This window comes from Larus michahellis, chromosome 3, assembly GCF_964199755.1.
Source record: "Larus michahellis chromosome 3, bLarMic1.1, whole genome shotgun sequence".
In the NCBI taxonomy this organism is placed as follows: domain Eukaryota; kingdom Metazoa; phylum Chordata; class Aves; order Charadriiformes; family Laridae; genus Larus; species Larus michahellis.
Genome location: NC_133898.1, coordinates 85,334,151 through 85,361,062, shown reverse-complemented (window position 1 = coordinate 85,361,062; position 26,912 = coordinate 85,334,151). Strand labels below are relative to the sequence as shown.

The 26,912-nt window shown below is 37.2% G+C and overlaps 1 protein-coding gene across 4 annotated transcripts in view; it reads left to right on the top strand.

Moving 5' to 3' along the window:
- GRIK2 (glutamate ionotropic receptor kainate type subunit 2) overlaps window positions 1-26,912 on the top strand; it is a 420,597-nt gene that overhangs the window by 133,662 nt on the left and 260,023 nt on the right. For 3 of the 4 annotated variants that reach the window (XM_074581040.1, XM_074581041.1, XM_074581043.1), the window contains 2 exons: window positions 5,565-5,732; window positions 9,469-9,726. The exons of the other annotated variant lie outside the window; for it this stretch is intronic. In XM_074581040.1, coding sequence (XP_074437141.1) covers window positions 5,565-5,732; window positions 9,469-9,726 — 426 coding nt within the window. The remainder of the gene's footprint in view (window positions 1-5,564; window positions 5,733-9,468; window positions 9,727-26,912) is intronic. 4 annotated transcript variants of the gene reach the window in all.

The following is a 26,912-nucleotide window of genomic DNA, read 5'->3' as shown; positions in this document are numbered from 1 at the left end:
AAAAAATTAAACTGAATTGTTTTATGGACAAGGTTGTAGAGAAGAAATTTTTTCATTTCCTTTTAATGTTGTGCATGGAAGTGATTCATTTTCTTAAATCCTGTTCCAGACAGAAATAAGTGGCTATGATGTAATTTTGTTCTTTATAGGAAGTACATGTCTAAGCTGGCAACCTTTATGGAGGTCTTTGAACCATCTCTGTAGCTTTCCAATCCATAACGATCTGAAACAGCATTATCAGTACAGCTCATAGCATGCTTGATTAGGACTAAAATGCCTTCAGCCATCAGCCCTGATCAATCAGTGTAGCACAGCACCTACCGTGCCTCCTTCTCCCAGTATCATCCACGCCACGTCAGTGATATTGGGATTTTTGGATGAGCATATTCACTGCCTTCTGGCTATGCCTGTATTTGGAGAACTGTAGGCCCTTCACGCTTCCAAAAATCCATCACTTCCATCTCTGGAAATGTTGACAGTATACTAGCATCCATTGAACTCTCAATAATATGCTTTTGACTTTTTATCCCTCTACACCTTACATATTCATTGTCTCTGATTAACAAATGGCCAATTTCAAAATTGGAATACAGCAGATATAAGCATGTATTATAGTGGTATATTAGAATGAGTTTGTATTTAAATTTTTCTCTCCTGATCTCACATTTGAAAATTAGTCTGGTAAATTCCTGACAAACCATAGAAGTTTTAATTCTGTGTATGTGGTTGATATACTTGCAATGATATTGGGGAAAAAAAGAATTGTTTTAGATTCAGTAATTTAAAGTAGCCTGTAAGCTTCATTTCAACTGATTTGTTAGATTATGATCTGAGGTAATGTGGCCTTCTGTTATATATTTAAAGGTTTAATTTTTCAGAGGGCACAGATTGTAAAATATCCTGTAGCTACTGTAATTAAATAGCATTCATTTCTATGGAAACAAGCTTGGGACTGTACTAGGAACAAAGGAGAAGTTCTTTGAGTTCTTAGCATCACCTGGGTTTGCTGTTTTCCTTGTTTGTAGTTCTACTCAGACACTTTTGAAGCTTGCTTGAATGTGGGCTATTTCAAGTAGGTAACAGTACCTCAGGCTTTTGTGGCATGCATCTGTTTCAAAAGTTCTCCATACGTAAAAGGAGGAGAGATTTACAAATGACTTGTTCTGGCATTTGTATTCATCTAGTGATTTTGTGTAGTTAAGCAATTTTGTATTTTCTGCTGGTTTTTGTCAGATATAACGTGGAGAGGATAATGCAAAAAACACGACAGTGATTCCCGAAGAGGAATGTTTATGGGGAGCAAAATACCTATGACCATTTTGTGGAATAGAAATGGAAAGTCAAGTAATTCAAATGGTTATCGTATTACTTGTGAAATTAGGTAGTTAAGAGCAGGACCAATTTTTTTTTGTAATTTTTGCCAAGATGTGTAACAAGATGGCTTATTCTTTTTCCTCTGGATTTTGTGCTTGAGAAAATGATTTGAAAATTGGAGAAACCCAAGATGGCTGGTGAACTAAAATGGCAATTCTTCTTCAACTTTTTTTTGGTGGAAAATTAAGACTTTTTCATTTGAGCAATTTCAGAAAAATTTTTTTGGGGCATGTATAATTGTTTTAGACACTATTTCAGATTTTATTTTTCCTTGGAAAATAATAAGAACATCTACATTACTCATGCTATTTTAGGCACTGCGTATCGTCTATTTTGATAAAATATGACTATCCTTTTTTTCCATTGGTTTCTGTTTTGGAAGAAATGGTTACTGCATCAGTATTACACCAATGACTTTCCCTATTGGTTATGGTAAAAAAACTTGGTTATATAAATGTTTTTTAAATAGTGACAACCCTTGTGGATTTCAGGTTCAGCAAAAGCAATTCTACTATATCAAGAATAATAGATCTGAATTATCCTGGATATCACTGGAAAAGTATTTAAAGATTGTTTTACAATTGCTCTTGCATAGCTAGCTTGGACTGGCCTTTCTTAAACATTCCTCATCACTGTGATTCTTCAGGTGCTGATCACTATTAAAATCTAGTAAGCTTTTGCTAAGTGGTTATCATGACAGTAAAAACTTGAAGAAGTGTTCAGCTATACAGCAGTCACCTACTATACACAGTCAATAAAACTTCATGACCTACAGGCTGAGCTGTAGCTACATGGTGCTATATTCCCTAGTGTTATTGTTATAGGATAGAGAAGAACTGCCATATCATTAACATTGTAAATGAAGTCATATATAAGACCATTAAAGCAAGCTAAGCATTAAATACACATTTTACTAGTCCTTTTAAATTTTCTGTCTCCGTTTTGAGGTAGCGGTGAAAATTCAGCCATTTCCTCTAGGATGTGCTGCTGGTTGCTTATTGACAACTGGTGTTTCTGCCTAATACAGGTCTATAAGCTGTGTTAAAAATAAGACAAACCCCAACATCTGCATTTTTCAAGCTGTTAGACAGAGATAGGCATTGGCTTGGCTGCTTGTCCACATATCAATGGCAAGATTTATGACTCTTCTGTCTGCTTATCTAAGAGCATGCAGCGCATTCGTCAATTTGATTATTAATAAGGCTATCCTGAATACAAGGTACAACAGCAGTAAATAACAGCCTGCTTGGGAGGGAACAACATGACTCAGTATGCTATAACAGCTTCTGGAAACCAGTATAACTTTATAATTGAGTATACCTGAAATGGAGAGCCAATCCTTTTTATTCATTTCCTTACCCATTTTATAAAAAATGCAGTGTAATTTGTAGCTTGTCCCCCAGTATTAAGCCAGTGGATTTACACAACATTTTCTTTAAAAATACTCAAAGTAGTTTTTTTTTGCTATTATTTGCATATTCATTAACAAATGTAGGAACATAATGGTAAGGTCAAGGCAGTTTAAGATTACCAAGTACCTACCTGAGGCAGACAAACCATATGCTGCCAGCTTTGTAGCACGTATATTTACCACAGGGACAGAGAATGTGTGAGTGAGGGAGGAAACCACTGAATGGTGCACGTGGCAAATCACATGTTGTTGCCACTCAAAGGAGATAGAGACTTTGTTGTCTTCATAAAATTGTCTTCCTATGTGATGGACTGTCACTACCATTAGGAATTACCCAGATACGAGAGGTCAAAATCCATTTTTATTTGTATTTATCTTATGCTGAGAGTAGTGGCTGAAACTTTGACAAGGAATTCCCCAGCTCAAGAATTTAGAAATGAGCAGAATGAAAAATACAAGAATAAAGAAGGAAGATTGTATTGACACATTGAAATTAAAGAAGAAATCTTCCAATGTAAAAATTTCAGGGAGAAGAAAGAGACATTATAATGCTTATTTCTCTTTATGAATCCATGGTAACTCAGGATATAATCTTTTTTTTTTAACAACCTTTCGTGCGATACTGGTTTATCCAAATACATTTGACTAACTGCTTTCCAGATGCCTTAGGAAAGCCTATGAAGTCTATCCTAATTTTCATAATGCTCATGGAAATGTCTTTTTATTTTTCTTGTCTCTTAGTATCTATACTTACCACTTATTCACCAATGTTTAGCTTTCAGCAGCAATTTTTTAATATTTTGCCCAAATCAAAATAGGATCCTTCTATATGTCACTGTTTGATTTATAAAGTTTAGATGCTGTGCATCTCAAGCAGCACAAAATCTTGTCTATCAGACTATATTTTCCTGAACAGAGCACTTCATTAATTTCAAAAGCAGTAGGTTGCCTTTCATGTTAATATTGCATTATTGAACAAATTAACATGGTCACTTCTTTCAGTTTTAAAGTGTGCTAAGCCTATATTTACCTGAATGTTATCCAACTTTCTTTTGCTTTAGCTTTTGAAGTATTGTTAATATTGGTTACTGATTATAGACACATTCTATGCTCAATGAGTTTGCATCATTTCCCTAGATATCTACATTTTTTTAAGCGTCTGCCTCATTATCAGTTTTAAATGACTGATGTTTAAATAATTATTAGTTGCATCTCATCTTAGTGGTTAGTGCTTGTGCTTTTAAATTAATATCATTTGAGCATCTGCCCCTAGGGCTCTAACCAGCAATTTAAAAGAGTCGTCTGCAGGAAAAAAGTTAATGCCTCCATCCTGTAGTAAGAAACAGGTTGGAAGAGGCAGGAGGTTTGCAAAACTGTAAAGCCACTTCATATTTAAGTTTCAGACAGGGAGAGAGTTGATAACTAAATACGCCTTCTTTTCATTTTAGAAATGGTTCATCTGCTTGGCTGCTCAACAAGACTGTTTACAAACTGATTGTAGTTTGTGAGGTTCAGTCTGACTTGGTTCCTGTACAGATTCTGAGACCTTCTTGCTGAGAAAATAGTGGAGTGTTGAATAATTTTTTTTAGACAATACAAAGCCAGGTAGCAACACTACTTTGGAAATGAATAAGCACAAGCTAGAAGAAAGTGAATGAAAAACATTTCTTGCACAAATACAATTCCTGGCTTGTAATTACTGATCCTCAGATGATGGCCATTGGATGTCCATTAGTATAAACATATGCTGTTACCATGAGGACTGGAGAGACCATAGGGATGCTGATTGTTTTTCTGAGGCATTCCATGTCACCATAGTAGGGAGATATCTTCAAATTACTTTTACTATCACTGTATCCTTGGCCTTTCCAGACCCAAGAATGATGTTACTTCAAAGTATGTATAAATTTACATTTTTATGGGCAAGGATATCTCATTATGAGAAAAGAAGAGGTGAAGCACAGCACAGTTTCACAAACTTGCTTCATTTAGGACTAAGGCCTGCTCAGAAGCCCTCTAGAAATTGCCTGTCGTTTGAGGCATGTCCTACTCTGGCAGTACACTTTGTGTGGGGATGCTTTCATTGCATGATAGAGCTTATGCAGGCTGTAGTTGCTTAGATTCCTGTATTTCCTGAGGATGAGGTTAGCATGTACGTGCCGCTCAGTGCAAAATATGAGCCCTTTGCTTAACATATTTATCAGTTCAGGCACACAGTCATGCTAAAATATCTATACATTCTCATTTCTGGAGGAAGTTTGGGGCATCCCAGTTCCATGCTCCTTTACGCGTTGCACTTTCAGTGAACTTTCCAGTTCACTATAGCTGTACTATAAGTCTAGAAGAGTAAAAAATAAGAATCCAGAAATCCCCACCCAGCCACACATATGTGGTGGTTGATCTGGTAAAGGTAAATGTAATCATTTCAAATTTAACTATGTAAAATGATAATTACATATTCTTTATTCCTCTCCTATTTTGCTTCTAAATAGACTGGTTAGTTTATATTGCCACACTCTTTTTATTCACAATAGTAAAATGAATATTGTATGGAAAAACCAAACAGCTTTTCTTTAAGGTAAGTTTGACTTGTTGCTGGGTTATTTCTTTGGCCTCAACCTCACCAAAATCATGAGACAATTTCATGGCTTGCACTGTATCAGGTTTATTAAGTTAAAAATTTCAGGCTGATGAATCTTTTCCCAAACTGATAATTAAAGATATTCTTGTATGTCTTTTTGGCTTACTTGTGGTTTGGTTTTTTTCTTTCTTCTACCAGGAGGCATTTTTGAGTGTGTAGAATCTGGTCCAATGGGAGCAGAAGAATTAGCCTTCAGATTTGCTGTGAACACAATCAACAGAAATAGAACTCTTCTGCCAAACACCACGTTAACATATGACACCCAAAAGATAAATCTCTATGATAGTTTTGAAGCATCCAAAAAAGGTAACCTTTTGCATATTTATTTTTTTAATGAGAAACTAAGACTTACTTGGTTTACCAACCCAAAAAAATGTCTGTTCAATAAAGCTGTATGCAATGCGATTGTACAAGGATGTGGCTGACATCAAAGAACTGCTTTAACAACCACCCCTTGAAGGCTGTAATGGTAACTGCTTGAAAATTACATTGTCATTTTGCTCCCACTGCCCATGTCTAAAAGCTATTTATTTGAATATTTAAAATATGAAATAAATTTTTCTGAGCTTTGTGACTATGTTGTTTTCGAGCCCACGTCCTTTGGAGTGAGAAAACAGTATCTCTAGACTTTCTCCTGGAAAATGGCAAGTGCCCCAAATTCTAGTGAACTTGGAAGAATGCTGCAATTCAGTTTTAAGCATTCTATCACTTTAACTACATCTCCACAAATACCTTTAGCATATGAATATCTCATATAGTTAATCAGGTGTGGGCTTCAAAGGGGAACAAGTAGTTGTAGTTTTGTGCATCTTATGTCAATGAGGCATAAAAATAAGCCTAAATATTAAGTTTGTGTAAGAATATTGCTATCAGGTGGATGTCTAGGCCTGAGTTTGGCAGTTTTCTCTTAACCATAAATGATCTGTTTAAAGAAAAATTAAAAGTTAAAGATAATTTTGAACATTTTTCCTAAATTTTCAATTCTTTGATTCTCACAAAAATGGCAGTTTTCAGATTGCTTTACATTAAAGTCTATGACAATAGATGCAAGTTGTACTGCATCATTGCCATACCCTAGAAAGTACAAGCCCCAACAAATTCATTATGTACTTACAGGAGAAAATACAAAGCCTGGTGTCAGAACTCAGCAGGACTAAATTTTGCACTGTTACATGTTCTTTAATAACATTTTGTTTTAAATAATTGAAGAGCCAATTTCATATGAATATTGTCCTTAACAAGGAAATAAGAAAGGTGAAAGAATCAGAGGTCTACCTGTATTTTTTATGACAGGTTTCTAGCCTAAGTCTGCCAAGTGATCTGGTCCCAACATGCCACTCCCCAGTGTTGAAGACTGAAAGCTTTACACAACAATGGAATAAACAATTCTAATGTAGGCTGTCGTTAGGCATGAAAATAGACAGTATCCATATTTGTACAGAAATACACACAGTTGGGTCATTGGAAGATGCTCTGATTTATGAAAAATTCTATGGGCTGAATATTTATGCCTAGCAAGATGCTTTCTTTGCAGAGGAGAGTGTGTGGAAGGAGGAGGCAAACACCACTTTTAATGAAATATTTTTGAGTTGTTATTCTGTTTCTTTTTGATGGTGGATTAAAGCAAATTCTGAGAGACTATCTTTCCATCTCAGCCAACAGTGAATGAATGGGCTGATCCCTAATTCTGGCCCCTTTTTTCTCCTTTCCTCCTCATCTTCCAAATTCAACTGCTGCCTGACTCCAGTACACGCTGTCCTGTGAAATTTAATGGGACAGTATCATTCCATTCATGAGGGAGGGTGTATGTAGAGAGCAGAGAAATTTGTTCTGCTATCTTTAATTCTTTAAGCCTTTCCTGAGACAACACAACTACTCTTAGTCCTTAATTGGGGCTTGCTTGAGGGTGCAAGCTAGCCTGAATATTATGTTGCTAATTCTTGATAGACTATAATAGATGAAGTTAGAATGGCAACATGCCATTGATTGGATATATTGAATAGATTGTATATATTCATTGTTCCCACTTGCATCTTGGATGAGAATACAACTCTATTTGTAACTGGTCACGCTGTATCAAAATCTGTGTAATCTTCCAGTGCTAACAGCTTTTTGCTTTATCAATTCACAATACAGCCAACTACATTTGTGCTAACAGGTGCTTTAGTTCAGAATCAAAGGCTAAAGGTTAACATAAAATGGTTCATTTTATTATGATGGCTCCAAAGCAGAGTTTGAACAATGCGGCTTAAGCATTTGACTCATTTTTGTGGTTCATGATTATGTCCATTAGTGAACAGCCAGGCTCTGCATCACAAATAGCCTGTTTAGACCTCTTAGTAGAATATACTTTTGAAGTTGAATATAGATGAAATATTAATGGATCTTTAAAGGTACTATATGAAAGAGTAACCTGAAGGCAAGATGATATTTCCAAGATACTGTTTCAGTGAAGACTAATGTAAATGCAAACAAAATATCTCTGAATGCACTAGAAAAATTGGTATGCGTATGATAGAGCCAGTGCCGTATTAAATCACGTGTGAAAGCATTGCATTATTCAAATCTCAGAAACAGGAAAAAAAAAAAAGCCCATTGAAAAGCCATCTGGTAGCTATTGCTGCTGTTAGTGATCCCATTTACTGACATTTGCATAAAGCTTGTTGATTACTCTTAGGAAGGGCAATATTAGCATAAATGTTTTTTTAGCAAGCTAGTCATTTAGGCCCTGATCTGGTGCTTAGAAATGCAATGGAGATCCTGTGTGTATATGAGAAGTTCATTTAAACCACCATTGCTCTGCAGTAATAAAAAGGTGTGCCAGCAGAGTTTCTGGAATGCACTGGAAAGACTTAACAATATTTTCATCATGTTGAAAAGAATGTGCATAATAAAACAATTAATTTTGACTTGCTGAGAAAAGTAACACAGCAAGATGTGTTTCTACTGCTTGTTTCCTCAGCTGTCAGGAACATTGATGGTGGAGTAAAAATACTAATTAATCAAACCTCATACAAATACTCACATCTATATTGGATTAGGGAGATAATTTTTATTACTTCTCTCTACCAAACAGGATATTTTCTTAGAAGACAAAATCTGTCATTTTTCAGAACTGCATACTCTTATGTTATGTCTCTGGTAGTGATCTGAACAGGAGCACGGTATGGGCTGGAACACTGGACTGCATTATTCACCAGTTTTCCTGTCTTCTTTTTTGGCATGTCCCAACTAATATTCTACAAGATAATACTGGAACATACTGTGGGAGATAATACAGACCAGAGACTACTCACGCACAGTATAGGTAGGGTTACCCTATATTGGAAAGAGGAGAGCTAAGACGCTTAAATGCAGCAGTACTGCATCACTGACTCTCAGGGCTAGTTTCATCTACTAATACAGGTGTAGCAAAACTGAGTATTTCCTGTGTTTATGAAGGGACACTGAATTTTTTTCATTAGCAGATATCAATTGAATTTTCTTTTAGGAGAAAATGGTGACCTTTACATTTTGCGAGTCAACATGCCTACTTTTCATGAAATTAATCATTTGGATGATACTTAGCTGGAATCCACTTAACCCACACAATTTCTGAGTAGTTAGAATTTCAGTAGAAATAGTGCTGATTGATTGAGGAAGAAGTTAACACTTAAACAGTCTAGGTTAGAATACTGTCCCACGTGGCCCTTTTCCAAATGTAAGATGCAGCTGAGCATAAATCTCTTCTCTTGTCAGTGCTTTTTAAAAGATACACAATTGCTGGCCTTTGTGACTTCCACTGACATAGAAGTGTTTATTAAATGTGGCTGAGCGCTATTTCAATGTTAAGGGTTGCTATTCATCAGCTCATAGTGAAAGCTTAGAAATGTATTCTGAAGTTGAAATCTGTGTAAGTGAAAGTGTTACACAGGAAGGGAGCGCTGTCAGCAATAAAGTTATATTTCACGGAGTGCCTTTTGTTTAATATGAATTGTGCAATACCTTCTGGCAGACTGCCTTCTTTCCTCTCATCATTGACAGACTTCTGTCTCCTATTCAGCCTGTGATCAGCTGTCCCTTGGGGTGGCTGCCATCTTCGGACCATCCCATAGCTCCTCAGCTAATGCTGTGCAATCCATCTGCAACGCTTTGGGTGTTCCACATATCCAGACCCGCTGGAAACATCAGGTGTCAGACAACAAGGACTCCTTCTATGTCAGCCTCTATCCAGATTTCTCTTCACTCAGCCGTGCCATCCTTGACCTTGTGCAGTTCTTCAAGTGGAAAACAGTTACTGTTGTTTATGATGACAGCACTGGTAAGGCTAAAGCATTAGACTATGTGCAGATGTATTCATGTGAGAGGGAGGGGGGATGTCACTACTCATATTTCTTAATTTAAGAAATCTTAACTAAATTACAAGAACTTCTATTGGAAAGGTAGTGTATAAAAAATAATGTGGGTTTATTAGCCTAACCTCATAAGTATGCTTCAGTTGCTGAATTCTGTTTGTTTGAGCTAACAGCTGTCAGTCACGCTCTATGTGTGTTTTCTGCAGTCTCTAAACAGTTGCTAACAGCTATGTCTTTTGATTTTATTTGAAACTTAAATTTTGAAGAAAAATATGGTAACTTGAAAGATGCGCTAGTATGACCAGTGAAATAGAAGACCTAAATTCTAGCGCAGCTTCTAATATTACTTAAGTTAAAAAAGAGATGCGGTATTTCTTTAGAATTTCAGCATCTGCTTTTTTCAGAGAGAATTGCAGAAGGAGCCCTGGTTTTAGCTGCTAGGAATTGAAACCAAAGGAAGTTTGGAGGCCTGTTTTGCAGATGAGTTGCATGAGTTAAAAATGAACTCCTGACTTTCCAGCAGAAACATACCAGTTCGCTTCCTTTCCCTTACCTCACCCTAAAATTTCTTTTGCCCTTCTGTTTTGCCTTGACAGTGACCTCTTTGAAAAATGCTGTAAAAACTTTAGTTTGATTTGAGGTCTATCTAGTGCCAGTCAGAACTAAGACCTTGGTAAGAGGAAAATCTGACTGTAATGGAAGATACAAGGAACGTACTTAGCCAAATGAGATATATTTAATCTTCTTGGAAACGTTGCTAGCTTCTTCCATGCTGGTTGAACAGTCATTGGCAACAAAAGAGCATCGTGAGCCTCAAACCCTTCTCATGGTTCAGTGGACTGGAAGATTGTTGATACCCTTGTTACATCATGCTACTATCTATCTAAACCTGAAATAAAAAAATAAGATCAAGAAACAATATGTGCTACATGTGAAGCTACCTGTGGTGAAGACAAACGGCAACTACATCAGGATAGAACACCTGTCCTGTTTGAATTATTTAAGTTCAAATAAGATGTGTGTATAGCTATCAAAAGTGAGAAGGGAACAATCAGAGATGGCAGTGCATAAAATTATTTATAACTGATTTTTTGCTTTATGCCCTCTAAAAAAGAAAGGAAGGCAGTGAAGTTTAGAGGCTGTCTCCCTAGAAGTTTGTTGGCTGATGTCACCAAAAGCCTCAGGTAATCAAACTTCTGATTTAAAGTTTAGCTTTACAGACTTAAGGCAAGAAATATGTAGCCTGATTATTAATGTTTTTTGATATTGTCCTGAAATAGGACAGAAGTGAAAAAAACCCTCAAATTTTAATCAAATGATGATTGAAAAAGTGATTTGTTCAGTGAAACAGTTGTAGACTTAGGTTTACATAAATTAGAAATGTTTCATTTTGATTTAAATTGCTTGGGAACTAACTATTTTTACAATAAACAGGATTATCTTTAAAAACAGGCCTTTCAGTTAGAAAAGTCATATATTTTAACAGTTTGAAACTGCTTTGCTCAATATCTTCATGTATCCCCCCGCCAAAAAAAAAAACAACAACAAACAAAAAAACAAAACAAAACAAACCCAAACAAAAGAAACCAAAAATAAATATTTTATGTTTAATGGGCTCTCTAAGCTCCATGTTTTCTGAAAGAGGTATGTTGTTAGCTTTTCATAAAGTATGTTTTGAAGTCAGGATGTAAGTAGAAATAGGAATGAAGATGGAAAAGAAGTTTTTCTTGTGTATGTTGTGATCTACTTGATCTACCTGTGACTACAGTAAACATTTAAGAGAAAAAAAAAAAGAACATGAGCTGTTTTTAAATAAACTTTAAGTAAGTTTGACAATGAATAAGGAGATTCAGGCATAGTTTATTTAAAAAGCATAAAGAATTATTTCAGGAAATATTGACTTCAAATTAATATTTCTTTCTGGAGTGGCTAGACCCTTCATATTATGATACTGGTTGTTCTTCCTGATAAATAGTAATCCCACCTACAACATCTTTTTTTCTTGAAATCTGTTGCTCTCTGAAGAGACAGAAAGAAGAATCAGTTTTAAAAAGGTTATCTTCTCTTTTTTGTGGCCTTTGCTAAACGTAAATTTAAATTCTACTTTAAGACTGTCAGTTTCTCTTTGTTAGTAGCATCTGCTATGGATAATTCAAAGCCTTCAAAAGCAGGACACACTGCTGTGACGGTCCACAACATCGCTTGCCTTTGAAGTACATACGGGAACAACTCTTAGCTATGAGAAACTGTCAATCTTAAAGAAGCAGAGTTTAAATCTTGTTAGAGCTCAACTGCAAACTGGTGTTTTTTGAGGCAAGGGACAGAGGAATGAAAAGTAGTTACTTCAGCTGACGAAGAGGTTATCTCCTGCCATGGCATAAGATAAATATTCAGTTTTTAACCTAGGGTATAGAAAGGAAAGCCACTTAATTGACTCTAATAGATAGCAGAGCGTTTTCCTCATGCTACACTAGGCACTGCACATAAGTGTTGATGCAGTCTTCCATAGTGTTTTTGTGTGCCTTTCAATCCTTAGTGTAGCTGCCTTCACAACATGCACATGGTGCAAAACAGACTGCCACCAGTCTATTTGATCTGGATCCAATTTATCAGTATTTGATCTGGATCCAATTTGATTTGAGATTGTGTGATATGAAGGTGGTACAGAAAAAGTTAGTCTACACTTAGAACCCAGTTTGAAATACGAGAGAAATTTGGAATCCCAGGCTCACTTTGCAATAATGAACAACTGCACATCTGAAAGTTTACCACAAAGAACAGCCATTATTGGGTCATCTCCCTCATTGAAGTATTCTCCCTGTATCCTCTGTGGAGGAATATCTGTACATCTTGCTACTAATTTGAGAAAAGACATAAAGAAGTTGTTTTTCATGCACTATGGGTAGCAACTGGATCCTGCCCCCAACCCTCCCCAGCTTTATGATGCAGAAATGACTAAGTCAGAGAAGATTAACCTATGGAGACTGGGTATTGCTCCTCACATCAGTCTGTACCTCAGTACAGTAGGTTGTTCTGTGCTGCTGAGGCCTGCCTCGTGTTCAGGAGCCTGTCATGAGGAAAGGCGGATAACTTGGCACAGGAGAAAACGGAGGTTGTGTCATGCTGAAATAGAGATGCTTCTGAAGGGATATGATCAGTAACACTGGAAGAGAGAAAAGACCAGGCTGAATACAGTGTAAAAAGGAAGAATCCAGACCCTATAAATAGGATGAAGTAGATGAATAAACTAGAAAGATTAATTCCCTCTTGTCTCAGTAACAAGAGATGCAGTCTGTTATAGTGGGGATAAGGTAATAGAAATAAAAATGAACACAGAATGGGCAAAAGTTTTAATGTTATAATAAAGCCTTCTGCCCTGGTAGTATTTTTATGGAGTGGGTGTTGTGACAGTAGGTAGATGAGTCTCTTCTTTCAGGGATGAAAAAAAAATGAGTGAGTCCTTTTTCTGTGAATCTCTGTTTGAATACTGCATCTCAGGTTTTTGTAGTGTGTTTTTTTTTTTTTTTTTTTTTTGCTTTAGATAATATCTATATTCTGCTTCCTTCTATGATTTAGTTTCTCCATTTATTTTAGTGCCCAAGACTTTTTTTTCAATGTAGTCTATCTGTTGTACAGGTAAAAAGTTGGAATGAGCCTCTAGAACATTTTTCTTGCTATTCTGAAGACAAGTATTGCTTCCTGTGGTCATTCTAAATGGCAAAATATATTCCTTTTAACTAGAATACCCCATTAAAAAAAACCTAGCAGGATGTAATGAGAGGTTGGTTAGCTATGGTTGTTTTGGGTTTTGTTTTTTTTTTGGTTCCTTAAAGTAATTTATTGTCTCTTTGTTAATTAAATACCACTAAACTGTCCCTGGATGCTAATTAAGTCTTTTCAGATTTACAGATTCGCTACAGTCAATTGTCATTAAGAAAGAAAAGTGGAAAAATGGCAGTATGTTCATCAGCTGCATGTCCTAATGGTTTTAATTGGTCTCAAAACAGTAACTTAATTTCAAGTACATAGTCTAATCTCTGTGCTAAAGAAAACAGAATACATAAACTCTAAATAAGTTTGTAAATTTCAGCATTCCAAAACAAAGCATAGATGAACAGTTTGACACTGATGCCTTTAAATTACAGGGGCACTTGTATTGCCAGCTAATGTTTTATGCAGATTAAGTTGATATAAACAGAGTTCTGGGTTTTTTTCTTAATTAACATTTGTTTTGGTCTTGGGTGAATGAGTATAAACACCAAAAATCTGTTGCATCTATGAACAGAAGCCAAAGTAAAAGCTGGAAAAAATTACTTCAGAAATAATTTTTTTTTTTTGGTGTTGGTCTTCAGTATTGAACCCTACGCTTTAATTCAAATGATGGTAAAAGAAAGATGCCATTTTGCTGATATTTTTACTGTAATATACAGGTAGCATTGGTTTGTAAATAAAACTACAATTTATTTCTTGGGGCCGGTATTAAAATTCACATTAACTTATTCCCGCTGTATTTAGCATTGTGGACTCACCTTGAGTATTGTGTGCAGTTCTGGGCCCTGCAATTTAAGAAGGATGTTACATCCTGGGGAGGGCAACAAAGCTGGTGAAAGGGCTGGAAGGCCTGTCCTACGAGGAGTGCCTGAGGACACTGGGTTCGGCTAGTTTGGAGAAAAGGAGGCTGAGGGGTGGTGACCTCATTGCTCTGTACAGCTTCCTGAGGAGGGGAGGTGGAGAGGGAGGTGCTGAGCTCTTCTTCCTGGTAGGCAGTGACAGGACGTGTGGGAATAGCTCAAAGCTGCACCAGGGGAAGTTTAGACTTGGCATTAGGAAGCATTTCTTTAGTGAGAGGGTGGTCAAACACTGGAACAGGCTTCCTAGAGAGGCTGTTGATGCCCCAAGCCTGTCAATGTTTAAGAGGCATTTGGACAATGGCCTTAATAACATGCTTTAATTTTTGGTCAGCCTTGAATTGGGCAAGCAATTGGACTAGATGATTGTTGTAGGTCCCTTCCAACAGAACTATTCTATTCTATATTTCACATATCTTATTTCCATATATCTTACATCTTGTGGATTGTTGTGTTGTGTGGGTTTTTTTCTTCCTTTGTGCCCATACTACTAATAAAAAAGGATACTCGCCTTTGCAGTTAATATAACTTTACACTAAGGGGAATTAAGTATATTGGAGGTAAAATGGATGTGGGGTGATGGCAGGTGGCCAACATTGCTAAAGGATTAAGGAGAAAAAGCTTCAAAGTGATTCAAAGTGAATCCTGGCTAGGGAAAAAATTTCTCTATAAGGAGAATATACATAGTGCAGCTTAAAGATGACAACAGGTGTTCAAGAAACATCAGAAAACAGGCAACTGAGAAGGACAGAATATGAGATGGTCTGAAAAGGCCTGCTCAACTTTGTTTTCCTGTAAATAAATTAAGCAACATCTAAATTTATGTGAAAAGCTGTTCTCCTTTATAAACACATCTGCATAACTTAGGGCTATTCTTAGCAGAATGAGAGAGAAGGAACGAAATGAGTTGAGAATGCTGTATCTATACAGCTGTGATCTATAACAGAAACTTACAAACTGACATTCCTGGCACGCAGTAGAATACATTTCAGGTTTGAAATTTTGATATAGAAGGGTAAAGTTTGTTAAAGAATAGATGCCACACAGAAATAAAGAGAGATTGCTTAAACATAATCTGGGGTGCTCAGTCCACAATACATTAGGAGACATCTGCTGGGAGCAAAACTGTAATTATAGAAAACATGAAGGAGTATTGTTATTGTGATTTGCATTGCTGTGCATCAAGATCCAAAAAACCCCACTAAACCATGAAAATTAAGTGGACAGGGCTTTTCCTTACCATCCTTTTTAGAATCATCTAACAAAACTAACCAAAGGCAAGGTTTTAATATCAACAAATATCTCAAACTAGGTGTTCACTGGGAATAAGAGTACAGAAGGACACAGTTCTTACAATATTCTTAGAAAGATGTGAGCTCTTATAATGTATGTTGACATTTTTAATACTGAAAATACTGAATGCTCCTGTATGATATGTTCTTGTGATATTTCTGATAGTGAAGCAATGCTTGGGAATGGAACATAATGGTTTATTATTAGGGAAGTGCAAACCAGCAAAATATACTGAATAGAATTCAAGAAAGTGAATGTTATTAAAACTGGAATTTCTGCCAACAGCATTAGTTGAAGTCTAAAGCAAGGAAGATTCAGATCAGTTAATGATTTCTTAAATAATACTGAAATTGAATAAAACACAAAAAGAGTTGTCAAGGGACCTAAGTTTTCAAATCACTTGAGTAAGAGACTTTTGAAAAACTTTAAAATAAAGTAATCTTAGATCTATTAATAATTACCTTTTGAGAGCTCATGAATGATAGGCAAAGTTCTAGAAGTCTGGGAAAGGTAGGCAGGCTCAGATGTATCCCAACTTAGATATTTGTCCAAATTTTGAAGTACATTTATCCTGGTTGTTTAAGTTCACTAACATCTAAATCATCCACTTATTCCTAATAACTACTTTCCTTACTGGGGAGTTGCTTAAAATTGGGTAGAATAAAGTGAGGTTGTAATACGAGGTGTGGGGTGGTTGGTTTTTTTGTTGTTTGTTTGGTTTTGGTTAGTTTGTTTGGTTGTTTTTTTAAAAGAGTAGTCAGCTGAATTTCTATTCCTGGATAAGTGCTAGACAAATAAACTGTCTACTAAACACTCAAAAGGTCTCAAAGTGATGAGTAACTGTCAAGTTTGCTTTATCAAGAGCAGATAATGTAAAACTTCCTCCTTTGACAGGTCAACACGCCTTATGGGTAAGGAAAATGTAATAGATGTAAAAATATTGCCTTAAGAAAGTCACACATTGCCTTAAGAAAGGCAACATTCTTATATGCAAATTAGAGAAATAGGTTCCTTATGCAGCTGTTGTCAAATGGATTAAAAAATTAGCAATAAGGTGGAAATGGATTGGTTACAGTTTACTGCAAAACTGAAAAGATATACTTACAAGGTTCATTTTCTGGTATGAAGAGTATACAAGTTACATATGCAGCTGATAAACTCATAAGTTATAACACCCTAGAAAATATGATTTGTTTTAAAGTATATTAACAGTCATCTATCTAATGTAGGATGTGGTCCTTGTGGATAAGCTAACAATGGCATTACAAGAAAGAAAGTGTAACATTGTACTCAGCATAAGGTTGTATGACCTGGAATTTCATGTGTGAGAATTTCCCAGGTAATTGCAATTTAATCTGCATAAACCATCATATTATATTACATTGCTCTTTGCAGCAGATCTCAAGAAAGATGAGGGTTCTTTAGATCAGAAGTTTAGGAAAATATGACCTGGGAGGAGAGACTAAAAGAGTGTTTGTTTAGTCTAGGGGAAGTGAACAAAAGGTTCTTGCAAAAGGAAACAAAAAACCTATCCTCTATGTTAAACAGCATAGTTAGAGACATGTTTAAAATTGTAGCTGAAACAATTTAGCTAGGAACATTTAGGTTGGAATCAAAGAACAGGTATCCTTCAAAGGCTGTGGAAACTCCATCTCATGAGCTTTGGTGGTTTATTGTTGTTTGGTTTGTTGTTGTTGTTGTTGTTGTTGTGTTGAGGTTTTTTGTTGTGGGTTGGTTTTGGTTTTGTTTTCCGTTTTGTTTTAGGTTGGGTTTTTTGTTTTTGGGTTTTTTTTTTTTTAATAGCAATGTTTTAATACTGCTTTTGCTAGACAGAACAGAAAAGACAGGTAATGGTGACCTTTTAATGTCACTATCAGGACTATTCCCTACCACTGATACCAGAAATTACTGCATTAACAATGAACATATTCCAAATGGTCCTTTAAATTGTTTTGCTTTTGTGAGTTTAAATAAGCTTAATATCACAATAGTGATACTTCCACTATTATGGGTATGGCTAGAAATTTCTAACTTGTTCTACTGCATCTTTTAACATTGATTCTGACAGCTTTGACAAAAGCTGTTTTGTCCTTTGACTGTAGCAGATCTCTTTTTTCCTCTTCACCCTCATTAAACTGCACTGCTCATAGATGTCAGCCACTTGAGAGATCATACTTCACGCTATTACGAGAATTCTTTTGAAATGCCCAGGACTGCTAATTGTCATTGCTGTCATCATCATCATTCTGAAATAAAGATAAAGCTTTCTGAAAATGTCCAAAAAACATGTTCAGAAAAGTGAACAGTAACAATATTTCAAATCAGGAATACAATAGAGCCACATACGTAAAGGAACGTTGCTGAAAACTAGAAAAACATGGCAAATCTAATATAAAAGGCTTAATGTTTTCTTACTTTTCAACATTTTATTGAACTATATTAAACTATTTTTTTCTTATATTTTCACACACTATGTGCAGAGGTGAGGGAAGGAATGGACAGTTCTCTGTTTTTTTTTTTCAGCTGCTGTATGCTCCAGCCGTACTTGGGTGGTATGAAAAACTTATTTTCTTCATCTTGTTATAGCGATGTTCAAGATCAAAACCTTTCCATGAAGTGAAGGCCTTTTCTGAACTTAAGCAGCAGACTGATTCCCTCTTGTGGAACTGTGGGGGATGGGGTAAAGGGCTCTTTCACTGCAGTGATGAAAAGCCATTATTAGAAAACAATTGTTTCTGGAAATAGGCTGAATTGGGATTGGCTATTTGAAACTAACTATAAAAGACATTCGCACCCATGCTCTGACGTGCTCACTTAGCATATTTAAGGAAAACAATAAAGCTGATTATTGCCTTGCACTTCAATTACATCTGGTTATGCTGAAACAGCAGTAAAATGGATTTAACATTCAGATGCTAAGACCCAAGACACAGAAAACTGAAGCGATATGCACAGTATCAGAATGGAAATCTGACTGTGGAGTTAATCCTGGATCCCTGGTATTCTTGTTCAGTGATTTTTTTTTTTTTTTTTTTTTAACCCTAAGGCTAGTCTTTCCTATATGTGGCATTTTAGTAATCTCAACTTCCATATTAATTTTGAATATAATTTTAAACGCTTCTACTTTCCTGTACTAAGTAATTGTTTCAAAATGGAAATCTTTCTTAGTTTAAAATAAAGGGGTTTTTCTCTCTTTAGTCTAGACGCTTAGATCTTTCATAATAATTTTTAATTAATTTAAATAATTAATAATCTTTCATAATAATAATAAAAGTCTGTATTTCAAATACATACACATATGTGCATACATGCATCTAGTAAAAACCACAGTTCTGCCTTTTTTTTTGTTTTAGAAAGGAGCATTTTCATTTTTCTCAGATATTAGTATTACTGTGCTCTAAGTCCTCTTGAAGTGCACTACTGGTTATATCAGCAGCATTTTGTGGAAGAGCAAGTCAAGGGTGAAAGAAAAGTCCCCTCAAGGAGTGAAAGAAAAGTCCCCTCAGTCTGGTGACACATACTCATACCATTTGTATGATCACTGTTGATCCCATGTTCCTCAATAAAGTAGCCTCTGTTTATTGAGCTGACAGTGACCAAAAATGGGTAAGACTGATGGAGATAAAGGTTAAAGTTCTTGAGTCGGGTCCATACTTCCACACACAAAGTAAGGATCACCTGAAGTTGAGGACTGGACTTTCTCTCCTAATGTGCCCAAGAGGGGGCATACCTGAGCATGCAGCTGAATCCGAAAGTGTGGATGTGAAGGCAAATCAGGTATCAGCTCTCTGACACTGAACCTTCAAAGCTCAGGTCAAATTTTGGAACAAAAGATATTCAAATATGTCCCTCCTTCCCATACACACTTCATCTTTGAATTAGTTTATTTTTAATAAAGGAAACTGTAAAGCCTTTAAAATGAAAATAAAGATCTAAAATATTTCTATTGTAAGCTTCTAAATATTGAGCTTTGGAGCTCATGCAAAACTATCTGATTGTCTCGATTAAATGTCCAGCTGTGTGTGACACAGAATGGCCCACACCTCAGTATGTCACCATGAGAGCAAGAATGTTGGGAGACTGCATCATAGCCCCAATTACGGAGAAGTTTAGAGAGGGACATAGTTCTTAGCCCTAGAAATCTTGTTTCAGCAGGCAATTAAGTCAGTAAATGGATTACTGGCATCCGTACCATTATTCTGTGTTGAAGTTCTGTATCTGATTTAGTCTCAGTCCAGTCTAGACAATAAGCACTGTGAGAAGATGCTGATTTGGGAAAAAAAATGCCAGGAGAGAACTATCTACCTAAACTGAAAAGTTGTCACTGATTACTGGCATAACTACCATCCAAGAGAAATTTTTTGAAAAATATTTTCAGTTGGAAATAATGTAACTTTTATTTGTCCTCTCATACTTGGTGACCCAGAACTGGCTTTTCAGTGTGACTGAAGCTTTTTTTTAGTGATATGCTCAAAAGAAATATATTTCTTCAAAACAACAATCCTTCCCCCCTCCCAAAAAAGCCCAAAAAAACTTGATGATCAAATTATTTTTTCTAACAACATAAAGTTCTGGTTTTTAAACACTGTACCTTCTTTAAGCGTGTTTGTATAGCTGAAAGGCCCCATATGGGGCAAGTGGAGCTTGGAATGAATTAATCAACATATGATAGAACACGTCAATATAGTCTAAAGATGTTCTGATTTATAAGCAGGAGTTCTGTATCTCTGAAGAAGAGTTGGGGGCGGTAGGTCACTACTGTATACTTTGATAGAGATAAGTACAGAGTTAGTTACAGGTAGCTTGACATAGACCCTCTATATATTTACACTTTTTCCCCCAGAAGGAAATTTTGTCAACCAAACAGACCTCCAGAGTTCATTCTGGTAAATACTATTACTATCATGGGTGACTAATGTATCTTGGCTTGCCCTAATGAATGTAATTTTCAAATTTTCAGTTGAAGTTATTCTAAACAGAGCAGTTATATTTCTCAACAAAGGGCTTGTTAAATAGAATAGTTACCAAATACTTTCCTTCTTTTTGCTGATACAGGGCTATAATTTTCTTGGTAGGAATCTTGATCAAGATTAATAATAGAAAAATATTTTAAGTCAACACAACACTAGATACCTTCGAACTCTTCTTCATGTCACCACCACTAATTGTAGTGCATTTTTAGTACTGCAGATTGTAAGTGGCATAAAGCTCTAATGCAGTAATATCTGTAATATATATACATACACATGCATACACACATAGCGTTCTGATTACTCTCCAATGCTTCAATTACAAGACTGAAAAACCTGCTAAAGTGTGGTACTCTAAAGCTGGTAATAAGGAGCTGTATTAATTATGTTTAAGAAGATAAATTTTTCTGGATTACATATCTTAAAAATCTTCCTCCATTAAAGACACTTCACACCATTTTGGTACTGTATTTAAATGGGTTTAAATATAACTGATGACAATTTCAAGGATGCTTTACACTGCTGGAATTCAGTGAAATGATCTTGTAGTATAAGTAGTAAAAGGCTAAATATGGGTAAACGAGAAAGGTCCATCAAGCTGTTTTTTCTCTTCATCTCTATTTCCTCTGCATTTTTCTTAATGGTGTTTCTGTATTATGTTGTTACATCCAAAGAACACAGAATAGCCCACTATTCAAGTAGCCCTGCTAGCAAGTGCAATTTTTTTTCTTTTTCTTGTTAATCCTTTCACTAGAGGTGTTTTTTAAGTAGAGGATGAGGATGATAATGCTAATCTTGAGAGTTCATGGGTAATCTTTTCAGGATGTTCAACATCTGTGAATAATTTCATAGCAATGAACTGTTCCAGGTGATGTGAAGCATTCTATCAATGCCCAATAAACTGTCATTCTCCTCCCTTCTACCCATACCCCTTTCAAAGCCCAATATACAATGATATTTTTCTGAGACATAACCAGAAAAACTGGGTAGGGAGCTGTCAGGGAAGAAGAGTACAGAGAAGTGTGAGAGGAAACAACTTGCTGAAAATAGAGAAACTATTCTGGTAGCTCTACAAAGCAATATATTATTATTTTTGAAGTTTTTGAGATTCTGAAGATAGGAGTAGTCTTTAAAAGAGTATTAGTGTTCTTTGGTACAGAAAAAGGTTCATGTGTTCAGCCTACTGCAAGGCGCATTTGCTTGTATTCTTCCTGTGCAGCACAAAGGCAGCATTAATGGAAATGATAAATAGTTTGATGAGCAGGCCAGGTGGCATAGCAATGGCTTGCAAGACTGCTGAGCTGGAGACACAGGTTTTAAAACAAACTTGGGGCTCTTGCTTCCTGGACTGGTTGAAGTTGAACATGTCGAGGAGGTAATGTGATTGATCTCTTTGGAGGAAGATGCCAGCTGGAGAGCTCACAAACTGCTCCTTCAGGACTCTCCCTAAAGATGAATTGATGGCAGCTTCTGAAAAGAGTTACTCACACCGCATTCTTCCCAGCCATTCAGAGGTAAGACTCTATCACAGTGGCTGCTAAAAGAAGGAACTGAGAGTTTAAAGGGACAGGAAAAAGGTGTCCCTGGTGAAAGAAATTGCAGGAAGTACATTCCCAAAATGCAGCTATTATTTCTATACTGTTGTAAAATAGATTTTATTTTTTCTAGGAGCTTGTCTGCACAAATGGTTGGGTTTTTTTTTTTTTTTTCATTGCACTGGGATCCTGTAATGCTAATAAAATAAGAAATCAGCATTTCATCTGAGGACTGAACTTCATTTTATATTGTAAATCAGTTGTTTTAAAAACATTCTTGTCTGAACTCTGTGCTCTTGCATTGACAAATATTTCCTTAAAATCATGGTGAAGAAAGGACTCATTTTGTCCTCCCTTCATTGGAGGCTCTGGTACCTCTTTTTCTGATTAGCCACACATGAGCTACATAGGTGCTCTTTTGAAATCGTCCTTTGCTGATCCAGAGACTTTATTTCTCAGTCCATGACAGCTTGCTACTTTGATCCTAAATAACCAGCTTGTCTATTTCCTCTAATGTCAGGCAACAGCAACAAAAGTTACTTTGGGATTAACAGTATCTCAGAAATTTGTATAAATAATGTATAAATACTCCATGCTGTTTGACCTAAAACTACCTTGGTCCTTAGCCATATGCACAGAAGGTAGAAATGGAGTCCCACTGACAAACTAGATACAGTAGGAAGAAGCAGTTCACCTTGAGTCTCAGGAATCTCACCTATTCAAATAGGCCATAACAGCCAAACATAGACTGTTACTATAAGGATAGTGGCAGAATTTATTTATAGCATACGTGGGTTATCTGATTACTTCTCAACTGTGTGATGTTTTGATCCCCTGGACTTTTTTCGGCCATTGCACCTACTCTTCCTGCAGAAACCAGGATGTCAGAGTGTGGTGAGGATAAAAAGATCAGTGACAACCAGGAGCTGGGAAGCAGTTACTGTCCACACCCAGCCCTAAGTGCTGTAATTTACATGTAGGAGCTTGTTCTTTTCATAGAACCATAGAATGATTTTATCAGGTTGGGAAGAACTTTAAAGATCACCTAGTTTCAACGCCCTGGCCATGGGCAGGGACACCTCCCACTAGACCAGGTTGCTCAAAGCCCCTTTTAGGTTATATCTTTTCAGTGCTTAATTTTTTTCTTTGGTCACAAATGATAACCCACTGTTCAATATTTAACCTGGAAAAGAAGAAGTGGGGTGGGAGGTGAGGGTGGGATTTAAACTGCTCAAAACGGTTGGAAAACACTGCAGGCAAAACAATCCAGAGTCAGGGGTTTTTTACTTAATTACTTTTAATCACAAGCTTCCAATCACTCATTTTGTTATTGAGAAAAAGGGCGCGATTACCCGAATACATACCTTTTTCGTCCTTAGGAAGAAAGAAAACACTGTGTGTATTTTCGCCGCAGGTTAAGTGAAGTCCGCTGACGTTTACGCCGGGAGGTGACTGGGGGTGCAGCAGCTTCAGGCTGTTTTGTGTAACAGTTTCTGCTGCTTTGTGTGGAACGGCTTTTCCTGGCCTTCCCGGCCGCAGCCCCTCGGGCTGTCCCCGCCCCGGCAGCGGCGTGAGGCGCCCGCAGGCCGCAGCCCGCCTCCCCCTCGGCGGGTCTGGGCTGTGGCAAGGAGCCTCCTCCCTCAAAGAGGCTGTCTCCAGCCCCTTTGTGGTGGCCGGTGTCTTTCTTCAATACTTTTGAGCAGAGATGCCTCCCTTTAGCGACCAGTGGGCTTTTTCACTGCCCTTGAGGTTGGCTTAGCACCGGCTGGAGCCAGCTGTGATGGGCACTGGGCTGGTGACGACACACCCCCTTGTGCCTCCAATAATCTCCAGCAATAATCTCCAACATATTTCAACTCCGGTGCTTCATCCAGGCATGGTGGACAGGAAAAGGTAAAGAAAATGCTGTTTCTTGTCGTCCCCCGTCCCCCCCCCCCCCCCCCGCCCCGTGTGTGTGTTTGTTTTGTATTGTTTTATAGGTGAATGATGCCATTTTTGCTCAGGGAATTTATTTGGTGGTTTTTATTTTCTAGGAAAACTAAGGCTGCTCCTCACACACTTTATATAACACAAATGCTGCATCACAAATGCTAGGTAGAATCATAGAATCATAGAATTGTTAGGGTTGGAAGGGACCTTAAAGATCACCTAGTTCCAACCCTCCCAACGTCCATATCTTTCTTGTAGTAGGGGCTCCAGAATTGGACGCAGTACTCCAGGTGAGGTCTCACGAGAGTGGAGTAGAGGGGTGGAATCACCTCCCTCGACTTGCTGGCCACACGTCTCCTGATGCAGCCCAGGATGTGCTTGGCCTTCTGGGCTGCAAGTGCACATTGCTGGCTCATGTTGAGCTTCTCGTCTACCAGCACCCCCAAGTCCTTTTCTTCAGGGCTGCTCTCAAGCCAGTCACTGCCCAGCCTATATTGGTGCTTGGGATTGCCCCGACCCAGATGGAGGACCTTGCACTTGGTCTTGTTGAACTTCATGAGGTTGGCATGGGCCCACCTCTCCAGCCTGTCAAGGACCCTCTGGATGGCATCCCTTCCCTCCAGCGTGTCAGCCACCCCACACAGCTTGGTGTCGTCGGCAAACTTGCTGAGGGTGCACTCTATGCCACTGTCCATGTCGCTGATGAAGTTGTTAAACAAGACCGGTCTCAGTACTGATCCTTGAGGGACTCCACTTGGACATGGACCCATTGACAGCCACTCTTTGGGTGCGGCCGTCAAACCAGTTCTTTATCCACTGAATTGTCAGTCCATCAAACCCATATTTTATCAGCTTGGAGACCAGGTACAGTGTGTAAGGAAACTTTCAGCCTTTGATTTATATTTGCCAGAGCCAGCTTTAGAAGTGTGATCCAGGCCTGGAAAGCCTTTACTCAGCCTCAATTCCCACTAATGCCTGAATGAGGAAATGCTGCTTCTCAGCACTTTACCCATTGGCGCTCTGACAAAGAAATAAAAGTACCAGAGAGAGGTATGCTAGCACTATCTGGTAATATCCAGATATTGGACTGGTAATGTCCTTGTAATGTCAACTTGTAATTGGTTACTAAAATTTTGGAACTTATGGACTTGCTTCAGAGAAAAGCAGCCTCCCTTTTTCCCTTCCTTCCATCCCACTTAACAACCTGTCCATCCTGCCTCCAAAGGTGTAACAAAGGTGATTGGTGTAGCACCTGAGAATGAATAAAACATACAAATTAGTCACTTTGCCCTTCTAAGTAAACAGTGCTTTGAAGGAACGAACAGTTTGCACTCAAGAAAGAACATTCGGATTTCCTTTTAACCCTTAGTATATTAAAAATACTGAGTATGGTACTAGTACAGAAAACTTGAATTTCATGAACCAGTTTAATGTCCTATACAATCAAATTAATTTCACAATCACTTCCACAAACATAATAAGTTTTATTCTGGAGTAGTTCTGATTCCAAAACTTGCACAGTAGAGTAAAGCGTGTTTTGTCTCTTGCTATTCTTGAAAAGTGGTTCAGTATAGAAATATGAGAACAGGGACTAAAGCCCAGGTGCTTCCTCTTTCAGATGACTGTCATAACCATCATACTATCAAGTGTCTATTTGTCTCCTACTGAGCAACGCCAGCTGTAGATTTGGATAACAGTGCACTTAAGAATAGTCTATAATACTTTATTCATTCCTTGCCTCCTGAATAAAATAAAATTTGATTTCTCTTGAAAAACAAAAGACCAAATATATTTGAGATTACAAAAAACCTGAGGGAAAAGTCATCATGCTATTATCCAAAAACAACTGCATGGGTGAAACACAGTTCTGATTTTCCTCATTTTGAGTAGATGCATATTTTGTAATAATTGCCTCGATTTGAGATTCAAACAGCAGTGCATTCTTCAATCTCTTTTAGCAACTTTTCACCAGTAATGTTTATTTTTTAAATAGCTTTCAATTTTTCTGTGCATTTCATGGATATGTTTTTTTAGCCAATTGTGGTTTTCTCATCTTTGGCAGTTTACTTAATGCTCTCCCTTTGGGAGATCAATACTTTTTTTGTGAAACTGATCATAATCTCTTTCTCACCACATATCTGTGTTTAAGAGTTTCATGTTGTTTTAATCTCCTGTACTCCTGTACAGTGGTTTCTAGTTGTGGTGATCTGTTTCAAGGAATGACTGAAGGTTCATGGCAAATGTTCATTGTGACACAGAACTTTTTCCACTAAATATTACTTGAAGGTTAAAAGACCTCATCCTAGAAGTCCCCATTAATATTTAAATACTTCAAGGGTACAAGGTCCTGAAGATGTCTGTGCATTTGGATTCTCACCCCCCTGCCCCAGATCTGCAATTTTTTCCCTGTTGTCTTGCTCTTAAGTGTGATGTAAGTATTTCAGATGGATGCCTGTCTCCAGTTCATGTACTGACAGCTCGTATATCAGCTTTGAATACTGTTGTTTGTTATATGGCAACACATTTTGCAGCACTATCTGATTCGAACTAATGTGGCTATTTAGAAAGATTGTCTTTCTGTCTGTCTTCTTAGTTGTATTTGACTAGTGAGCACCAAAAGCCAGGATTTGTTTTTTTTTTCTGGAAGTGTGTCATGCTACCTGCCTCATATTGCCACTCTTGTGATTTGTAGTTCTTAAGTGGAAGTGCATGGGTATCAGAGCAAGTGAGCAACTGGTAGGACTTGGTAGGACTTTGCCTTTGAGAAAGACTCCGCTTTGGAATGTGATCCTTCCCT